We start from the raw sequence: 22,560 nt of genomic DNA, 5'->3' as shown, positions 1-22,560 counted from the left end.
CTTTACATACTCCAAGAGAAGAAACTGCAACATTTTACAAAGTTCTCAGCATTAATGCCTTAAAGATTTTGTGCAGGATTAGAACTTTCAATACTGCTAACATGATAGCACAGAAATACATCAGCGAGCAATACAGACAGCAAAACAGACTGTTTAATCGTGGTGAAGTTCAACGTAAAAATATCATACACACACTCTAACCTGACTTACTTTTAGATTCCCCTGCTCTCTTAAGACAATCTGATACTCACCCTGAACCACTTTTTGTCTTCCTTATGCTGAAATTATAAAAAGAAGTCAGACATATAAACCCAGCATCTATTACCTTGGCATGGTAAGTGTGATCTCCATCTTGAAAATTGATTGTACCAAATGCATCCGTTGGACTCATCTTTGTGTGTTTTTGCACAGACCATTCTCCATCATCTCTCTGTGGGGCAGCCTGATAAACAGGCCAGCTACAGTCTACTCCTGGGTGATCTCCAATCAGCCGTCCACAGCAACATCTCACATTAAAAATAAAGAAATTATTTTATATCAAATACACTTGCATGCAACTCTAGGATCTTCATCAGAACAGTCCAAATAGTTTTTCTGCAGAAAAGGATATTGTCGCTTGCTGACACGGAATATAACAAAAATTAACTCAGCTGAAAAAAATCTCAACAATGACAAAATGACATTGAACTAAATCATAAATATGTTTTGTTCAATACAGAATTTGTTCTCTGCCTGAGGAACATTAATAACAGCTGGGGGGTTGGACTAGATGATCTTCAAAGGTGCCCCCCAACCCAAACTATGCTGTGGTTCTGTGTGACTCTGTAACAGTTTGAGAGTCCCATATAGCAATTCTGACCCGAGCAATGCAGCTCAGATTTACTGGTCTCATATGTGAGATTTCAGAGCAATATCTTAGGACACCAAGGTGTGCTCTGGTTATTAACACAGGTTATTCTAGGTACTGAAGAAAGATCTAGGAGTTACCATCATTATTCAGGAGGAGAGGAGCAACCCTCAGTCTAGAGAGAACTTCAGGGTGACCTTTATACTAACCCTTGGACGCCAGCAAAGTGAATATACAAAATAAATGGATTGAAGTGCAATGTTAAGGGAAATTTAGCAGAAGCTCAGTTAACATTAAAGGTTTGCAACTGGATGAATAACTCAGATTCCAAATCCAGTCAGTATTACTGTCATACAGGGTTCAACAGGCTCCAGTCTCTTCTACAGGATTAACCTCAATGTAATTTACAGTGACATCTGACAGTCCAGTTTTCCTTTAGACATTTCAGAAGTTAATATACCCTGGGAAATTGAGATCAATTCTTCACTTTTAGTCTTTTAAGATACCAAACAGCCTCTAACAACCCTAACTCAATGACTGCCTTGGGACTCAGTTGTATTACTTGTGGATCTAGGGGCAGGTTATATGGAAACAACATCTGCAAAACCCTGAAGAGGTACATTCAGAAAGAGACAGAGTTTTCTGTGGAGATGAGTGAGAACCAACTGGTGAAAGAGAAATAGGTTAAAAATAACAAACAAAGAAACAAAAACAAATCCCAAAACAACCCTAAGCAAATTAAGGAAGTGAACTGCTCTAGAAAGGCATTTTTTGATAACCAGACACCATGAAATTATGGTTGTACTCCAGTTTTTCAACACAGGCAAATTACATATGATTGATTCAATGCTGTGCAAAAGTGGACCGGAGAAGGAAGCCTCCCACACTCTCGGGGAATTAATAACTGAACTAAACAATCTTATTCAGTGGACAATTAAAGAGTTGTACCTCTAGCCTAGCACCGCAGAAAAGACTTGAACTCTGTTGTCACATGTATGATGATGGTTTGCTAGAAGTCAGAAAGCAATAGGGACTACCGAAAATGCCCAAATTTTTGTCAAGATAATTCAACACAGATTAGCTAACCTAGACCACCTATACCTTTTCCCTAGCTAAGACAAATAGTAGGATATCACAGAAATCCAGGGACTTGCCAGAAAGAAGTCAGGCATGTACTCACAACTGAATCCTGGAAAGATGAAGAGGAAATGATCTAGCTGGGGGAGGAAAAAGCCTCACAGAGGGGTTTTTATTGCCAAGTTACTCTAACCACAAGTATTGCCCAGTCTGGCTCACTGCATAACTCCACAACCATTTGCACTGTGGTGGTGGCAGAAAAAAACCCAGGGATTATCAGAGGGAGCACAGGAGCTGCTGAAACAAACTATTGATCTAGGGACCTCATTTTGATAACCCCAAAACAAAACCTGTTGTAATTTTGCCTCTTCATAAGCAAACCAAGACAAGCAGGTCAAGGCTCATGAACTAAACAAAAAATATCCAAGCTGGAACTTGGAGAATAAGCCAGTCACACTAAGTCACTTACAGATACACAACTAAATGACTATTTCAGAAGACTGTGAGGGATCAACACAGATGGAAGATCATTGCTGACATCATGTTGTCAAATAACATGTGGACTCAGAATCCACACTCAGAGTTGCTATAGAGACATACCTAAACTAAAAGTGTTTCAGAGGAATGTAGCTGCAAAGCAGATAGCACAAGGGAAGCAGATTTGGATAAAATCTGCCACAAAGAGCATGAGGCCAATGCCTATACTTGTTTAATACTCTCCCTGCATACCTCAAAGGAAGGACCAGAAGAAAGAGATCGTTTTGATTTTATTATTGGTCTTCAGAGGACAAATTTCTCTACGGCTGAGCTATTAACTTCCTTGCTCCAATTTTTTCTGCTTGCTTCTTGAGGGGACTCCAGGGTAAGAGACAGCAAATGTCAGGAAAAAAATTGATCTTTACATGAAAGATGAGAAAAAACATAGATATCCTATTGTTCTTTGGTACTGAAAATACCTTGTGGTTGCTGTACTGCTCCTAGACTGGTCTCACAATAACAAGACCTTTCATCCAGGAATCATTCTGAAAGACAGAGAGCCAATAGCAGTCCCAACTAAATACTGCATTACCTTACATTACCCACTTAGATACCACATTACACCACCTGACTCAGCAAATACCAGTGCTTGGAAAGACAGCACTGAAAAGCAATCAGGCTCATCATCAATGGATTACATTTTCTAAAATCTGAATTAATTTCAGCCTATCATCAAAATATGAACACAGAATGACTATCTATCTCATACGTTACTGTTGCATACAGGGTCAGATCAGCAGCCCCTCCTAGAGCAGCAAGAGCCAGAGCAACCTGCCTTTTCAAAGCTAAAATCCTATAAAAAGGAACTAACCACCTGACAAGACAAATCAGTGCAGTAACCTTGAAACTGAGAGGCCCAATGAACTATTTTAGTAAGTTATATAATTAGCACTACATACTTATCGTTTACATGTAAATGCACCCAGAGGTGAGGTGCACTCAGAACAGCTCAGTTATGCTGTGCAGGCAGAGGAGGAACTGCACATAGACCTAACACACAGGTGTGCAGGGTACCTGCAGCTGTTTTTACCTCAGAGATTACCATAGCAAGAGGTGTGAACTCAAAAGGACTGGTATTTCCCAAATTGCTCATGCTCTGCCCCAAGCTGGCAGGCTCGCTCTCTCTAGACATCTAGCAGGAAGGGACAAGGTGCTAAGGACTCCTGAGCTACCTGGGAGGTCAAAAGCCAGGACTAAGAGGCTCTCAGGAAGGTTGAGGACACCAAAGCAGAACATTACATACAGCTGTTTGGTTTTTTTTTCTGTGAAGTTTTGCGCTGTGTGCATAGCGACAGGGCTCAAGGAGGAGAGGAGCTACCAGCCAGGGATGATGGTCAAGTCAGGATCGCTTGGGAGCACTCAACCCACACACATCTCTGGGACCTGTCAGGCTGCACCCCAGGGTGCTGAGGGAGGTGGCTGATGCCCTTGTGCAGCTGCTCTCCATCAGCTCTCAAAGGTCATGGAGATCAGGGATGTCCCCAACAACTGGAGAAAGGCAAACATCACACCTGCCTTCCTTCAAAAAAGGGCAAAAACCACCTTGAGGAACCACGGACCGGCCAGCCTCCCGTCAGTCCCAGGTAAAATCAAGGAGTGAGACCTCCTGGAGCCCATGTCTGGGCACAGCAGGGAGAAGACAGTGACAGGGAGCAGTCAGCAAGGATTTATCAAGGGTCAATCATGCCTCACCCACCTGACTGCCTTCTGCGACAAAATCATGGGAACGAGAGGGGAGCAGCGGATGCCATCTACCTCTACTCTAGCCAGGCTTTTGGCACTGTCTCCTCCAATGTTACGGTCTGAGAGGGAGGACACATTGGTGGGTGAGGACCTGGTTGGGTGGTGGGCTCACAGGGTGGTGGTTATTGGGTGGTGGGCTCACAGGTGGTTGGATGTTGCCTGGAGGCCGGTATCAAGCAGGGTCCTGCAGGGTCTGTGAGAAGCCTGTCCTGTTCAGCATCTCCACCAGCGACCCAGAGGAGGGGATGGAGGGCATGTGCAGCCCTGGGTCGCCCTGGGGGCAGCTCTGGGGGACAGCCCTGGGCACTGGTGGGCAGCGAGCTGCACCAGGGCCACCTGTGTGCCTGGGCAGCAACAAGGGCCAGCGGTGCCTGGGTTGTGTGAGTAGGACACGGCCCAAAAGCCAGGGGTGGGCAGGGACTGTCCCCTCTGCTTGATGCTTGTCAGACCCTGCCTAGGTACCACCTCCAGTTTGGGTCCCCAACACATAAGAGACACCAACAAACTGGAGGGACTTCAGGGGAGAGTGACCATCCTGGTGACGCATGGTGGGGCTGGAGACCTTGCCCTCCGAGAAGAGGCTGCGGGACCAGGGACGGTTCAGCTAGGAGGAGGGATGGATCTGGGGGCATCCAACAGCATCCCTGGCACTGACTGGAGGGGATGGATGAGATGCAGCCGGGCTCTTCACAGCGATGCATGGCAGGAGGGCAAGAGGCTGCAGCACAAGCTGAAACACAGGAGGCTCAGGCTGGAAATAAGGAGAAGCCTTTTCCTCAGGAGGACAGTCCAGTAGTGGAGACGGGGCCTGGAGAAGGTGGGCTCTCTCCGGCCTTGAGTGTTTCACACCCCAACTGGGTGAAGCCCTGAGCAGCCTTGTCTGACTCCTCGGCTGAGCCTGCTCTGGACAGGGGCTGGAACTGGAGACCCCCCCAGGTGCCTGCCAGCCTGAGTTATCCTGTGATCCTATGAATACATCATATGCATTGATTCAAAGCATCTTTGCAATGACTTTACATTCTTTGCCTCAAAGGCTCACCAAGCTACTAGTGAAGGAGGGAGCAATGTTAGTTACACAAAAGCAGGCTCCTGGAAATTCACACTTTGAGCAACAAGGGGAAACTTGGAGGGTCGACACTGAGGTAAAAGTAACTGCAGTAGCCAGATTACAAAACCGGTGCTCTAGCAGGCAGCACTTTAGAGACTGTGTCCAAGAAATATGCCTAAAAGGTCAGATATAGAGACAATCTGTGAGAACATCTCAGATGTGCAAGGACACAGAAGTTTGGCACCACATTCCTGAATATTCATGCAGTGAGACCGATCTAGGCGCTGTCTGGGATGCGTTTGTGAGCATTGCACTGAACAGTAGATAGAGGCCATTTCAACACACCAGGGAAGCATGGACAAAGGTGCCAGTAAGTTACTCAAATTTGATTAGTAACTACTAAATGGAGCTATTCTACTCAGTATCAGCAAATAGTTACATAACCCACTCATAAACTGTTTGCAAACCTTGGAAGTTCTCTGCAAGTAAGAAATCATTAACAGATTTCATTTGCCTACAATATTAGGCCAAATTATTAGGCATCAAGTACATTCACATCACTTTTGGACTGTTGTGGAAAATTACAGATCTCAGGAGGCCTAAAACCTGTTTCATTGCTGATCTAATAAATACAATATAACCAGTTATAACACTTGTGAAAATTATTTCCCCTTGTTAGGAACAGAAAAATTCTCCTAGAACAAAGCTCTGCGTACACTTTAAGATATACAAGACGACAAGAACAGTTAACATTTGGGAAAATGTATTTGCAAGATAATGGCTGACTGAAATGCACATCAGACACCCACACACATTCTGCATATACAGACAGACCGACAAATAGGTTTCATATGAATTTAAACAGCATGAAAATGCTCAACGAAAAGTGAAAGAAACAACTACAGGATAAAAAAGCCACAAAGGTATGGGATGTCTTTACAGAGAAAGGTGAAAGAAAAAACCGAACCTACCCTGTGGGGTGCACATTTCCAGTTTCTCTTCCTCCCTCTCCCACTGTAGTATTCACATTCATGCAGCTAAACTGTGTTTGATTAGGAGGCTGATTTGGTGGAAAGCTAATCTTGATTTGGTTTTCTACCCCCCCAGGTTAATTTTCATACCAATGAGCTTCCCAGATCAAATAACAACATGGTCACTCTGTGGGGGGAAGGGGGAGGACTGCAGAACTGCTGTAGTCTCAATTTAGATGGGATTAAACCATCACATTTTGGAGCACAAGCTAACTTCAGCTTAGATACCCACCTGGGTATCTGCAGGTTAGCAGGAATCATTAAAATCCTCCCTGCATTTCTACTTCCAAAACACCTGCAAAAAATCTTTGAATCTCTATTATTCTGCTCTAAAGCAAAATAAACATGTGACCATTCTCTCAGAGGGAGTTGCCCCTTTCTGAACAGATGCCACACAGATCATTTGCCTAACTTACAAGGCCAACGCCATTCTGTGTATCAGCCCTTTACAGTGATCTGATTTCAAGGAGTAACTTGCTTCTTGGAAAATGTGAATCTTGTTTCACACAAATCTTAGAAGCAAAATAAAACGTGAAACATAATGAAAAAGCAAATAATCATGTTCATGCAGGTGACAGGACTACTTAGCACCAGCTTGCTAGTCATTAGTCATCAGAAACTCATTGTCTTCTGTTCCTTCAGCCTTCAGAGGCCTTTAACACAAAACAAATGTCAAGGAAAGTTAAAATTTTTGTCCAACAACTGATAATTTATTATCATAAGCATACAGTATCGAAACCTGTTTGGGAACACCAGCTGAACAACAAATGTTGGACTGAAAACAACTAATTAATATAAGCCACAAAATACTAGCTGTCTGAAAAACCCACACACAAGTTAAAAGCACCAAAGTGATGTAATTTTTGTTGCTTGCCTTCCCAAAATCAGGGACTCAGAATGCCCACTGCAGAGAAGACGCAAAAACCTTCAGAAACTTTCTGAACTTTAGGATATTTCTATTACCCTCTTTCTTCTCCCTTTATTTTGTTCTTCCTCTTCCCATAATTCTTACTGTTGTCCACTGCTTTCATCTCACTCTCCTTCATATCACCCAGGATATAGGTGGAATTGTCTCCCATTTAAAGGCACATTTCTGCCTTTCATTCCTCAGGAGAAGATTAAGACAAACTCATCCACACGAAGTATTTGGATAAAATTTTCTATTGCAAATAAATTAAAGGTTATCATACAATTTATTTTACCCAGCTTTATGCTAAACATTCTCCAGCACACCCCCAGAAATGCTGCTCTGACAATATAAGAGGAAGGTTATTTTTGTTGTCGTTACTTCTTTGCCTAGGAATGCCCATCACTAACTTTAGGTCATTATAAAAATCATCAATATATATTTATGCACCCCTACCTGATTAAATTCTGGCACACCTGGCATCCTGCAGGACACCTGTGATAAAAGATGGATAATTAATACATGCTTGTATAAAAGAAAACATCTGTAATGGTATTCATAAAATATCAATTCACCTGTGAAAAAATTCTCATCAACAGCATTAAAGACTGTGTTCTTCTGCACTCACCCCTGGAAGATGTACTGGGTAACTTCAGTGATTTGTCTGGTGTTTTAATCTCAGACTGTATGTCAAATCTGCATTTCATAGATGAGTTATCTATCTTATTTACTCTACACTATCCATGTGTTCAAAACAATATGATCAAAATTACAAGTTTACATCCTCAGAGTGTGATCTCACGGAGTTTATTTAGGCAACACTATCCACTAGATACACAATCTGGAATGCCAAATTATGTTTGCTTTCTCAGGTCCTAAAACACAGGTGGAGGATTTGCTTTTCTCCTTACACTTTTCACACTCTACGCCAGCCTGAACAGAAACCTCTATCTCAGAAGACTGTGATCAGCAACAGGCATTATTCTGAGGAAGGGAGAAAATGGTGGTACAGGATTAAGAATTCCTGTGCAGCAGTAACTCCATGTAACTCAATCTCTCAATTGGATGTCATACCACGGTTTTGGTTATTGGACTGAGAGCAACATATCTAAGAAGCCTAGGAAGGTCAATTATTGCCAATTTCTAATTGAAACGAACAGCCTCATTTAAAACGTACTGGTGACAGTATCTATGAAAACCTATGAACACCAGCAACCACCAACTGAGGCATTGCAAAACTGCAAAGAATTTCATCCAAGCTACACACAATGCCCATAAAAATTACTCTGATTCTTTCTAAATGTAATAGAAAGAAAGTGAAATTCATTGTTTTACCTGTGAGGATCTTTTGAACTGGGAATGATATGTGCACACTCTCTTTTACTGAAGACCTCTTCGATCCAAGATTTGGGGGACTGAAAAGACATTTCAAATGTAATTGTATTGCTGAACTTAAGAACATAATGCCAAAAATTGCACTATAAAGTCTACATGGCTGTATACACATAACACAGAATGATTCCCATCACGATGTTAGATGAAACCAAACACTATAAGCTGAAGCTACAGCTCTGAACAGTCCTAGCCCTTCACCCCCAAGCTTTACACAGCTCCACAGAAAGATCAATATTAAAATGTATTCCCACCCCTTACTAATAAACATGAAAATTATTTAGAGGATCTGTCAATCACATGTACAATAGAGGAAGTGGTAAGGATGAATCAGAACTGCTTAAAGGACTGCACTTCCCGTCTGCCAGAAGACTAGCAATCTTTCTAAAGCTGTAAGTGTCAAAAAAGGCAAGATTTTCTTTTTACCTGAAAGAGACGGTTGATTCTTTCTTTTATTATTCTTAACAGAGTTAAGAATAGATTCATCCTGGTTATATGTTTGCTGAACTAGGACTACAGTGAAATGCAAAAGCAGGGACCAAAGACTAGACCTAGCACTTAGAGTGTAGAGGGTTTTTTCCACTGGCCTCCTGGGACACTGTGAAAACTGCCTCAGTGAAGCCTGTTGCAGCTCAGAAACTGAACAGTCACTATGGTACACAGATTTTTTTCAGAGAACCTCACTGGGGGTCTTTGAATCTCTTTCTCTTCAGGTCTATCAGCATCAAATGGAACGATAGTTTTTGGATGCTGAACTTCGAAATCTCTGGGACTGAATTTAGTAAACACTGGAAGCAAAGGATTTTTTCTTGTCGTCAAAGGGAACTACCCCCATAATGAAACATGCAATGGACAGATATTTTATCATAAAGAGTAAATAAAATTATTCCAACCATTATTGTCTCATTGTTTCTCATGTTCATCTCGCTCTCTGTCTATCTGTTGTCTAGCTTATAGACAGCAAGCTCTCTAGGACAGGGCACAGTAGGGTCCTGGTTTATGATTAGGCACACAAGGCAAACAGTAATCAAATAATAAACATTGACTCCTTATTCACTCCTCATGTTTAAAAACGATTGCTCTTCTGCAAAATGTCGACTCTGTAAAAATACTTATGGTAAGTACTTGTCTCCATACTTTTTTGTAAAGTGCGTCTTTTGTACAATGACTTAGAAAAGAATTAAATTCATGCAAATGCCAGTAATTCAACTTATTAAGAGTATTGCTGGGAGCATTTTACGGATGGAGTTCAGCAATAATTCTTATAAAAGAGAATACCTCTTTTTTATCTCTGGAATGGAATTATGATCCTTAATAAAGCAGGCCCATTTGAGGTTTTTTTACTTCAGCTTCACATCCCTGAATACCCCCGCATAATCTCCCAGCCAGTCACGCAGTTACGGAGGGCCACGAGCAACATGAGTGAACTATCGGCTTGTCTACAGGTGGGGACCCAGCTTCCACCAAGACTAACAGGAGTCCTACCTTTGGTTTTAAAGTACTCTGAAACAGGCCCCCACTGACAAAGATGAAAGAGATCATTAAAAAGCAGTTTGCTGGTATTGGTGTGCGTGCATATTCTTCTGGGAGCAACTAATTGAATTGTGTCTGGTTGAGCTTCAAATGAAGGAGTAACAGCGTAGAAGATCCTCAGGGTTGGACAGAGCACGGTCACGCAAGAAAATTAAAGAAAGAGACCTACTGAAGACAAGGTGCAAAAATTAAATCCAGAGAAAAACCTTGGAAACAGTAAAGCAAATTTCATTACCTGAGGGCAGGTACACGCTGCTTTCAAAGACCTTTCAGTAATATTCTTGTTAGCAATCAGTATTGTTTCATGCTTCCTAAACCACTTTATTCTAGTTGTTTGAGCTACCAAGCAAAACAGTGAAGTGTTTCCAATATTACAATACCCTGGGACCCTGATTTTTCTGAAACCCATTACTATTTCTGGTAACTGGTTTTCAATCAGAACTAGGGAACAAAAAATCTTTTATGTTGTGGAATGCCTTGGATAAGAATGAACTTTACTAAACTTTTCATTAACAGGAAAGGGTATGAAAGAATGGCCAAGAGGTTGACAAGCCTTACAGCATTTGCTGAGGCAACATGCTCAGCCCTATGAGAGAAGAACAACATCCAACTGCTGTCACTTTGATTTCGTAAGAGCACTAGTAGCTCAAAGTAATTTTGAGAAAGCTGTTGGCATCGCACAGTCTCAGGTAGCTTCCCTTGAGCTACTTCACCTCCAGCATGACATATTCCGGAAATCAAGCATTATCTGGGTATCTTTCCAGGTGTGAAGGCCAGCACTGGAGATATAGAGCCCAGCCTAATAGGGAAGCATTGCATCAGCCTAGGCACCAAGAGCAAAACATGCTGCCAGCTAAGCAAGGCACTGGCACTCAGCTAATCCATATGTGAATACACTTGAAAAGGGGTGTCCAAGAAGTTTTTATCTCCAAAGCTCAGTGTTTCTCATCATAAATTTACACAATACAAGATAAAACACAAATCAATTATTTTAAAGGGGGGAGAAGTCATCTGGTACACAACAGCTGTTTGGTGTGGTTATTTCAAACCAAAATATAACTTACAGTCCTCAGGTATGGCAATACACCGTGTGAGTTGAAGTTACAACATCTAATATGGGAGATGAAAAGGCTTCTTCTCTACTATCAGCTTTTTAAACATCTAAGGTGTCTCCTAAAAAACATAGCTTGTTTTAAAAAATTCTCCTTTTTTTAGGTTTTGGAGGGCAGTTGAGGGTTAAGACAAAAATATCAACTTTTAAAATTCCGGATGTTTTGTGTCTCCTTTTTCAATTTGGTCCAAAAGCACCTGTGTTTTTCTGCAACTGAGGCAGTAAGGGCAGCAACCAACACACGCCACAGCTGATCAGGCCACTTTAGCCACAATGGGTCAGGCTCAAGGTCTAACAAAGCCAATGGAAAAAAAAAAAAACATAGCTTCAGATCACGTGCCATGAATCTAACCTTGCTACTATAGAGGTCATTGACAAAATTCCCATTTTTTTCAGCTGAACAAGATCACTATGAAATTTATTTGACCTTTGAGTCTCAAAGAAGCAAGGATGCACCTCACCCAGTGGCACAGAGACTCCCCTAGCACAACACTCATCTCATTTAACTCCACTTCAGGATTCTCAGTAAATAGAACTGAAAACAACATTTCAAAGTGCAATTGATACAATACTAGGAGTTTTCCCCCTGCCCTGCAGAGAAACATAACATCTTCCCATACAGATATTTCAACATTAATCTTTGCTTATTTACATAAAGAGCTTGCCAGGGTGTTGCCTACGCTGCGCTTTTTCACCTTGCTTCCTGTAACTTCTACATTTAAAAAAGCAGTACTTAGATAGCATATCATCTGTACATGACCCTGATGAAGCCTGTAACTTCAACATTTATTTTCATCTCAACTTATAATAAACCTGTGAATATAGCAAAAAACATAGTATGCAAAGTCCCCCATTTTTTTCTTTAATGAAGTTCCTGAACAGATGGACTACTTAAAAATACATACATTGAAAATCCAATCAATCATAGGAAAAAATAAAGTACAAGGCTGTATCACTGTATTTCACCTTTTGAAGCACAAATTTCAAAACTAAAACACTGTGAGACACAACACATTTACCATTACTCTTAATTTTATATAAGGTGAAATCTTCACTTAGTGTGTAAAATTTACACCGTAACAAGAACATTCATGTCTTAATCTAAGGCTTTACTTAGGTTTCGAAGCTAATTGTATAATCAGGAAAAGGGTTTTAAATCTTCATGCTTTTTACAGTCATCCATGACTTCAGGGCTGGGCAAGTAAAAATGAGAAGAGAAGACTTCTGAACTGCTGTTTGCTCTTGGTTCCTAGCTTTGTTAAAGACCTCTGCAACATGTATATCTCCTTTCATAAAACTCTAGCTAACATTTCAAAACTGTCATCATTTAATTAAACTTCAACAAAAAATTAAAATTTCTCCCGTCACTACAGTGAGGTACGTATACCTCAGCCAGCATCAACCCGTACCCCTTTTATCACCAAACCCTAAGGGAGACAAAAATACACCTACATGTTCCTTCTGACTGGCAAATTTCTGTTCTGATATACCTGCAGCCAAGTTTATATTGCAATTTTCCTTCCAATTTTCCTTCCAGAAAGTCCTGAGACCTCTGTTTGGGAGATTTGCCTTCTCATTTCTCGCCAGTCTGAGGATTAGGAATGCTACTTATACTTCCCTGCCACAGAAGAGGCTTTGGAGATTTCTAGACTGATTTAGTCAATGGAGTGGCAAGAGTTTGGCTCTGAAATTTAAGGCACATGAGTAGTTTTTAGACAATTGCTTTTAATCACTTCTCCAATATCTTTAATGTCTGAGATCCTTGCATAATACGGTATTAAAGGGACACTGTCAGGTCAAATTTGGTTAAACGTAAGTAACATTCAGAAATTAAGGTTTCCAGAAGTAAAGAAAGAGATCAGAGCATAAAATTTAGAGAGACACCTGCACCACTCACTTCTTTCAAACCCTTGCTGACAGGGAGCGACAGCAGACAAAACCTAAAAAGCCCGCATGGCACAGAGGTAATCTGTCCTCCAAAATCCGAGGGTGCCATCAGCAAGGCAAGTGACCGTGCCGCTGTCCCGACAGGGTCAGCGAGCAAGTACGCCGCACTTGGCTCACCTGTCTCAGAGGACGGGGTGACGCAGACCTGTGATCACCTGCTGTACTGATTGTGTCCGCACTGATTTCACCACCCACCCATCCAGCACAAACGGGTGCATGCTTCAATTTTTGCTGCTGCTTTCTTCTGCCCCAGCCCACCCCACCCCCTTGTAAAGGACTCGCCAGAGTCAAAGCCTTTAGATGTACTGCACCAGTTAAACACTGATAAGTAGAGGCTAACGTGCATTTGTCTTGCTTCGGAATTAGCTTTACTAAACCAAGATCTGCAAGAAACATTCAGCCCCTTCAACACCAGACAATAAGCACTGTTCATTGGTTGAGTACCAAACTCAGGAAAACTAGGTTACACTGCCAATACTAAACAACAAATTTTTAGTACCATTAGCTGTACCATTTTAGTACCATTATGTCCCCTTTGGTGTGAAAAGCACACATACACACATTTTCTCACAAAACAGCATGCTGCTCCGGACACTGTTCAATTCCCTGCAAAAAGAAATTAAAAGGCACACATCTCTGTGTCAGAATAATTTCATCCATTATTGAAATATAACCACTTATTGGACAAAACAGCAGCAACTGCCTTTAATGACACATTGTAGATCCAGACAGGGGCACCTAATGAGAAATCATATAATGACTAGCCAGCGTAAACAGGCTAGTTCATTTAGGCAAAGTACAGTCGTGCTGGAAACTAGCCAGAACAACCAAGTTATAAGTCGCTTACTGAAACTGCAACAAATTTGTACTGATAACAGAGAGCAATAATTTCTATCTTGTGTCTTAGCCAAAACACTACTTCAGGAGCAGAAAAGTGCTGCCAAGCACCATACCTCAGCTCTGCACATACTGTGTGTCTAGTGAATCCACTACACACAAGCACTTTTCTATGTCACTTCTCAAGAATTTGGGTTTTCCTAAATATCTTGACTATTAGAGACAGTATTTTTGCATTGCTGAGCAGGTTGGCAGAATCTCAGAAAAAAAAAAAAAGTATAGTTACACATCATGTAACTCTTTCCAGTCCAGAAATTGTTACCCTCAGAATGACTAGATGAAAGCAAATACTCATTAAATAGCAACAGATAATCCTGGAGCTAATAGATTTGTCTCAGGACTCCAGTATATTTATGCAGTACCTGTAGAGAACCTTTACTGCTGATTACAAGAATTAGAAATACCCAAAAGATCCAAAGCTGATTTTCAGTGCCTGGGAAGGAGGGAGACACCATTTTCAGGTGAAAGCACACCTGTGAGAAGTCAGTGTAGGGCAGTGTGTGACAAACCCTTATTCAAGTATACAGTGAGGGGAGGGAAAGAAGAACTTCCCCTTATTACAACCACTGCAAGAATCCAGCCTCTGTGTTCAGCACGGTGTCCTAAAATATCTTAAACCCTTTTAAAAATTAACTACACATAGAGCAAGTCACTTGCAAGAACATTAGATACCTGAAATGCAGCCAGAGCTCTTGTAAGCTAACACTCAAGACTATTTCACAAGAGCTCAGCCCATAAGCATGTTGGTATCTGTTGAACTCTTACCCCTGGGAACTCTTCCTGAGCTATAAAAGCTAAGGTGGACTTACAGGTATCACCATTTTATGCATAATAATTCTTAAGCGAAAAACAGGACTTCAGCAGTATTTCTGCATCCCATGGCAACTGGTAAATTACTGCCAGCATTAAAGAGCTTTCCAACTTAACAGGCTGTCTTGCATAAGCTTTTCAGGGCAGGAACTTCCTGGTTCAGCATCCATTACATGCATGCTTATGGTATGAAGTAATATAACAACCGCTTGTAACAAAGACCACCACTTTGGGTCCACATAGGGTAGAAGTGCATTGTAAAACTGCAGGGTCACATGCAATAAAATATGAACCCAATGCGTGATTTCCAACAAACTCTCAGGTCTTCTAGAACTTCCTTGTGCTCAGGCTATGCTGTTGGAGGACAACAGCCTGGCTTTGTAACACAGACATGCTGTGGTTCCCTTCACCTCTGTCACTACAGCACATCAGTACATCTGTTACTAACTAGCATCTTTTCCTTTTCCAATCTTTCTTACCTGCTCCTTTGCCCAAGTGTTCAGGACTCTGCACATCTGTGGAAATACTGTATTGTAAGTAATTGAATTTGTAAGAAAATTTTCATCACTACATTTCAAAAAGACTTACAAAATATTGCGCAAATAATTTCATTTGAATGCTTCCACTGTTGTTCACCAGTTCACCATGCCCAATTATAAGACAACTGGCAGACTGCAGATTCAATAGCACTGGAAAGTTTCTCTATTTTCCCCTTTTAAAGATAACATCATTTCAGGTCACAGCAGAATTTCTGTGATTATTTCCTAGTAATTAATTCAAACACATCCACTGTAAACATATTCTCAGATCTTCACAGATATACTACCTACACTAACAGAAGCCACGTCACCTGTGCTAGCAGGGTAAATGCAGACCCAAGTCCGAGAGGGATAACAGAACTTGTTAAAAATCTTAAGTCATACTGAAGAGAAATTTTAGATTATTTTCCTTAGCACAAATGAGGCGTGTCAGCTTCTCAGAAATATATAAATTCAGTCTTAAACCAACAGCATGCTGTGGCATTTTCTTTCACATTTAATCAACTGGACTTAAAAGCTAAGTATGTACATCTAAGTGTTTTTCTGGATTGGGGCCTTACATTGAAGGCTTATAAAAATATTTCCAATATTTTGATCCCAAACTTAGCCAATAAAAGAAAAACCATTTGACTGTAACGGGCTTTCCAACATGTTGCTTCTGATCTCAGACCACGCAACACAACTGGAAGAATATTTCTGAACGCAAATAGCAGCGGGGTCATGACAACAAAACGCAGGAAATACTAAATACAAAATTCTCTCCTTGTCAAAGAAGCTCCGGCTTGACCCCTGGAGCCAACTGACGGAAAGCTTAGCCCAGTCTGAAACACTAGGCCTTTAATTAATTTATTACTTTTTACTTTTTAAGTTTATTAACTGATCAATTAAGCCTTTCTGCTATCCCTGAACATGTAATGTTTTGGAAAAACACATCAAACAGTACTGCCCCAAGAGCATGCCCAGCGCAGGGTGCAGATGCTGATGGAGGGACCCCTGGTTTGCAGCTGGAGGGTCCAAGCAGACTCTCCTGTCCCCCTGCACAGCCCATGGCACTGGACTAGAGGGGGAAGGCCACAGAGGCCCTCACCTTAACACTTCTGCCAACAGCCCAGGCTTTTGCATATGAGCTAAACACAAGAAATCTCAAATCACAATTTATTTTCCTCAGCCCTATCCTTGAAACAGGCCCCAAAAGCATTGCTAAAAATCCTATATTGGCATTAGACATCTGCAAATCACTTAAAAACAGGTTTCCTGGTCCATTTCCCAACTGGAAATGACAAAAAGTGTCTGTGACGTGAAACATAATTCGGCCTTCCGCCTAAAATAGGCCACTCCAAAACCCACTGCTCTAGAAGCATGGCGATTGTTGAGAAAGTTTGGATCTGGCTGTTTCATAACTGTGGCCCATACAGGCAATGAAAAAATCTGTGCTTAAAGCTGATGGTGGCTACCTTGCTAAAAGCTGACATTTGTCTTACATTGCCAGCATTAGAATACAACAGAATACTGTATATCATCTCCTCTTATAAAACCAGTTCAATGGTCAGCATAAAATGTGGATTATTTAACAAGCTAGTCATACATAAAACTACAGAAAAGCATCTTCTGAAGGTTTTAATTGATGGAAAACAGTCCAAATTGCAGAATAAATTATAAAAGACACACAAAACTTTTGGCAAACAAGAGCAGGCACCAGTAATAGAGCAAGAAATGGCAAATTAATCCAAACTATATTTGCAAATTATTATAAATCCTTAAATATAAGAATGGCCTTATTTTACTGTGTCCCTTTCAAAGACAAAAGTTGCAGGGTTTCCTTAATGAACACTCCTGACAATATTTTGGAACTCAGTAGTACCATTCATATCCCAAAGAAAATCAAGCATTTGGTCTTCCTTTATTAACTAATGCAATATAATCAGAAAATCCCACAAATTCAAAGCGAGTCACACATCCTATGAAATGATCTTGTTGCAAGTCATTTTAAAGAAGTAAAAATCCAGGCAGCCACAAGAAAATGATGCTTCCGGTGTATCACTCAGAGGGTCAATACAATGCTTCAAGTCTTGCTCAGATTTCCACTTTGGGATCGGTGGAAGCCAGTGCTGCTTCTTTGTTCAGCACTTGATGTTAGCAAAGAGCTAATCAACTTGCTATTTTTGAAACTGGGTCTCACCTACCTAGCACTGAGTGATCACAGAGGTCAACCACCCACTGCTGTTACAAACGCATTCCTCCATCAAAGGATCCAAAATTATACAGCACAAAGCTCTTCCCGGTTTAAGCCAGGAGGAGGAATAAAAGAAAATTACCTGCTGGTAAATTTAGAACTTTATTTTTTTTGTTTTATATTTTCACAACACAGGGATTAATATTGACTAGAGAGGTGACTCTGTGAAGACAGAACATATCTAAAGTATCTAAAGTGGAAAACAAATGCAGTTTGTAAAATTCAGCTGGAGGAAGCATGAAGGGCCCCAGTAAGTCACAGCTTGATAGCAATCTGTATTAAACTGTAATACTATGAAGTTTCAAGGATGTGAGCAACCCACACAGTTAACCTCTGGAGCCACAAGACTGTTCACTGTCACTCCTGTCAGCATTGCTCTTTTTGCTCCATTGCTTGTCTCACACAGTAATAAAATCTTCATGGGCTTGACAGCTGCGTACAGCAGCCCTTGCACACACTGCAAGACAGGCAGACTGCCACAGGAGTGAAATGCCATTTTCCAAAGAGAGAGGGACCGCAGCTCGGATGATTTCTGAGGAGGCTGAAGGCATGGTCTCTTCATGGTCTGCGCTTCCCACCCGGGCACGGCTCACCACTCTCCTCAGCTCTGCCCACCCCACCACCTTGCAAAAAAAAAGAAAAAGCTTTCCTTTGCAGTGCTGGCTTGCTTTTAAATCTAAGTCACACCATTAACCCACCAAATGCTGCAGACCCGCAAAGAGCTGTCTCGACCCAGCTAGAGGAAGAGCCAGCCACAGCCTGGGAGCAGCCGCCAGGGACTGCGGGGATGGAAACATCCTCCTGCCCCTTTGCCACAGAGGCCATCTGAACACACCCTCGGGCTCTCCACTGGTCCTTCCGCGCCTTCGCCCTCGCGTGCCAAGACACCTTCTGCGACGCCAGCCTTATCACCCTGTTTGTTGCACTGGAGGTTGCAACAGCAGCCAAAGGGACCCCCAAAGGCTTGGGTTTCCCCAGGCTGGGCAGCGAGGAGCAGCTGCGGTTGCTGTTTATGCTGGGCTGGACAGGACAACCTGGCAGCCATCGCCATTGCCATCCCGGCACAGAGCCAGGCTGCTACTCCTGGCCCCCACCACACCAGGCTGCGCTCCCAGGCACACTCCCCTGCAACCTAAAAGGTCTCTGCTCCATCCCACTGCCAACTCCTCTCCTTGGGCTGGCGGCCCCAAAGCCCACCCAGACTCCCAGGAGCACTCCCTGCCCACCAAGCTGCCCGGCTGCATCTGTGTTCAGAAGGTCTTCTGACCTCTGCCGGCACGAGGGCTGAGGGAAGGGCCAGAGCCGGGGCAAGGAGGGTGCTGCAAGGAGCAGGGACAGGGTGAGCTCGCAGAGAGGGCTGAGGTTGCACGGCACCACTACCCAGCCTTTCCAAAATGCTGGTGAGCCAGCAGGCATCCCACCCCAGCCAGGCTGGTAAAAAATTTATATCCACAGTCCCACCTCAGCAATGCTGCTTAACCCAACTGACACTACAGTCACAACAGGCTACCAACCCCTTACCGACGTAACCGAGTCCCTCATCACCTCTGTGTAACCCCTAGAACTACACAGCAGCTAGGAAACCACTTTTATAATGAAAACATTTTCTGACACTGCGGGGCTGGCACCATGGCACAGCCCCTGTTTACCAAGTTCCAGACCATTACACCTGAAACCACTGAAGGCTGGGAGGCGAGTGTCTGCTCCGTCACAGTTCCCGTGCAGAGTTTCATCATTGCTGACAACGCTGAAGAGGGCTGAACTCAGTTCTCATCACTGAGACTTAATAATTAGGAAAAACCAGAAGCATTCATTTCATTAGCAACCCAAGGACATTTGATTTGGAAACAGTGACAAGATGTCACACCACCAGTGGGTTTTAAAAACCCCTTTTTCTGACTTGCATTTATCAACCTGCAGCACGACAGTGCCCAGCTTCCGTCCCAGTGAAAAGAACAGCAAGAGACCCCAGCAACTGTTTTTAGACGACTCCTGTTCCCGTACGACGGACAGAGGGAACTGGACAACTCAGAACAGCGCATACCAGCAACTGCATACGGCAGAGCCACAAAGCAACGCCAGCCCCAAGGAAAGGATGAAGACAAGTGCTTTATAAATCCTGCCTTTCTTGAGGCTTAAGCACTTTACTTAGAGCTATGGCCCCTCAAAGGTCCCTCTTTTCTTTCAGGACTGGCAGGAGAAGGTACGACCAGCTCTCAAAAACTGAGGTAAAATGTTAAAGATGAGAACATAAAGCAAAAGAACTGGTAATTCAAAGCATACAGAGTGGATCACAAAGGCTCACCTAGTACACATGTTACACAGAAATATGTTTACGTATTACAAGAATCGGGAAGCTTTACACAACAGTTAATAGAGCCAGTCTAAAAACACCACCAAGGGAAGCTTAAAACTTGCTAAATCATGGCCACCTCAGCTTCCCGTTGTGCTGTGAACTGCCTGAAGAGTCTCGAACTCATTAGTGCAATTCTCAAAAAACTGGATTACCCAGTTTGGAGCTACCACCTCCCTGAATAGCATCTGAAAACCTACAGATTTGCTTGTTGGGGGTCACATATGGGGGGACGCACCTCTTCAGCTGACATGGTGCTACTGAATGAAAAATAAAGTTAAGATTAACTGAGCCATGAAGAGGCAGGATGAAGGAGTGACTTATTTAGGAAAAGAAATAGGAAGAGCATTGCACATAGTTCACATAGATTTTCCTCCTGGGAAGGTTTCGTTCAGCTTCGGCAGATGTAACCAGATTAGATCCACACTGATAGACACTGTAGATGGGATACAGCAGTCCAGCACGGTCTCTGCCATCCTATTTGTAACACCAGTCATGTTCAGAGTTGTGAAGGGATTGACCTTCTCACTGCTACAGCCTTCTCCTGACGTGCTATCCTGTACGGCAACCCCATTTTAAAGACAATACTATAAATCGAGGATGAATCCGGCCCCATGACCATTAAAATGTGTGTTCTATTATCACTGGGCACCTGCCACTGTGGTTATGCAGAAGCGAACAAGAACTCCTTGGGATGACAGAGAAGTGACATGCTGCAGCTGCCCAGCCCCTGAGGTTCTCCACAAAGCAGCCATGAGGTACACAAAGTTTGACTGGTCCCAGAGGGACCTACACTCTTACATGGCAACAACATTTTTGAAAACTGGGACCTAGGCACATAAATCATTTAGATGTTTTTGAAAACACTACCTGCAGCCCAGAGCGCACTGCACAATTGCGTGCATGCATGGACAGACAGATCTTTACTGAGACCTCATTTTCCTTTAAGAGCTATAGATATTTTAAACTCACCTACCTTCTGCTCTTTTAAAACTACTACATGACTTTTTGTCTTCCACTTAGGTGGTCACAAATCGGGGGAAAAAAAAGGTAACAATTATCTTCACTTCTCCCTGTCCCTACAACATTTTTAAAAAAAAAAGTGAAGGTGGAGCTTAAAGAGAAATGTCTTCCTCTGGTACGGTTCTGTATGATTCTTATGTTTTCTTCCTGATACTGGTTACTTCCAGGGACAACACACTTCAGCACATTCACTATTGGGTAATTTCTTGTAACAGCCAAGAAAGCTTCAGCATTTGTCCCTTATCAAGCCACAAAACAATTAAAGAAACTTAGGTTCAAACATAACCTAACCTATTTGCTGCTTATCATGTTTTTTAATAATACTATATAAGCCTGTTACTACTTTAAATAAGGTTGTTATGGTATAATACAAACTTATTAAAGAAAACTCTGTAAACTGATTTAACAACTTCAGAGCGTATTTTTCATTTTAAAAAAAACATGATGATGCTTCCTTAAACTCATTTTAGCCTCACACCAGTATGAGCTTATTCTTATAGGTAACAGTGCAATTCCCCTGGGAGGTCCAAAATACACTAAATCTCTAAAAACTGGCCACTCCGTTTTGGTACCAAGAAAAGGAGTTTGTGGTTTAACTTCAGGTGTTCACAACTTAAAACACTAGCTCATTTTTTCTTAGTGTACAAGCAGATGCTGCCTATTTTGAAAATCATAAACAGAAATACCCAGAAAGAATATTCCACTGTAAACATATTTCTTATATCAGCAAGTATATCAGAAATGGGTACATTAGATATGTTGCTACAGCATGATCTGTGTGAAATACCATCCAGTTCCACAATTTTATCTATAGTAGCAGAGCTCTGTTCTTAAAACCCCAACATCTGACTCACACACATTTCATCTTTAAATTTAAAAAAAAAAAGGTTTCAATCAGCATCACGGTAAGAAGTGAAAATTTACTAGAGCCAGAGGCATTTTTCTTACATGTTACATATAACCGTTGTAAACCTCATGGCATTCAAATGGCACTACCACAAAATCACCGCGCGACGTCCTGCTGGACACGGGTAATCCTTTTTGCCGGAAACCTTTCACGGCTACTAGTATACAAGCAGATGTGTGTATAAAATCACTCAAGTCCACATCTGCAGAAGCACAGGGGGGCGGGTAATCAGCACCGACACCAGAACATTCAATCATTAGCAAAACAGCCCCCTGTGGCCTGAGGTTTTCTGTTTGCCGTTAGTCCGACAGATCTGTTTTCTCCCCAAGTGGCCCGGACTTTCAGATGAAGTCTGACGCCATTTACAGATGTGCTCAAATGCCACTCGTGACACGGAGAGTGCAATGTGTACCACTGGGAAAAGAAGAGCTTATGCACATGCCGCGCTCCGTGATGAGCTGGCCGCCCCATCACCCGCTCCGTACGGAGATGCCCCTCTCTCTCAGGCCGAGGGGACTTCGGCCCGGAGAAGGAGGATCAGCCCCAACGCCTCCTGCTCCGCCGGCAGCCGCCCTCCGCGGGGGATCTCGCAGCCCGCCCCCGGAAGGAGGGCAGCGAGACCCCC

At 42.5% G+C, this 22,560-nt stretch overlaps 1 protein-coding gene across 1 annotated transcript in view; it reads right to left on the bottom strand.

Moving 5' to 3' along the window:
• TRPM6 (transient receptor potential cation channel, subfamily M, member 6) overlaps positions 1-18,709 on the bottom strand; it is an 81,626-nt gene extending 62,917 nt beyond the window's left edge. The window contains exons 1-4 of the mRNA XM_009328173.1: positions 18,488-18,709; positions 8,526-8,641; positions 7,647-7,685; positions 326-506 (exon numbers count right to left, since the gene is read on the bottom strand). Of these exons, the coding sequence (XP_009326448.1) occupies positions 326-506; positions 7,647-7,685; positions 8,526-8,641; positions 18,488-18,709 (558 nt within the window). The remainder of the gene's footprint in view (positions 1-325; positions 507-7,646; positions 7,686-8,525; positions 8,642-18,487) is intronic.
• Positions 18,710-22,560: the final 3,851 nt, after the last annotated feature.

Source organism: Pygoscelis adeliae, unplaced genomic scaffold, assembly GCF_000699105.1.
Source record: "Pygoscelis adeliae isolate BGI_AS28 unplaced genomic scaffold, ASM69910v1 Scaffold45, whole genome shotgun sequence".
In the NCBI taxonomy this organism is placed as follows: domain Eukaryota; kingdom Metazoa; phylum Chordata; class Aves; order Sphenisciformes; family Spheniscidae; genus Pygoscelis; species Pygoscelis adeliae.
Note: the sequence above shows the minus strand (reverse complement) of the source record. Positions and strands in the feature narration are given on the sequence as shown.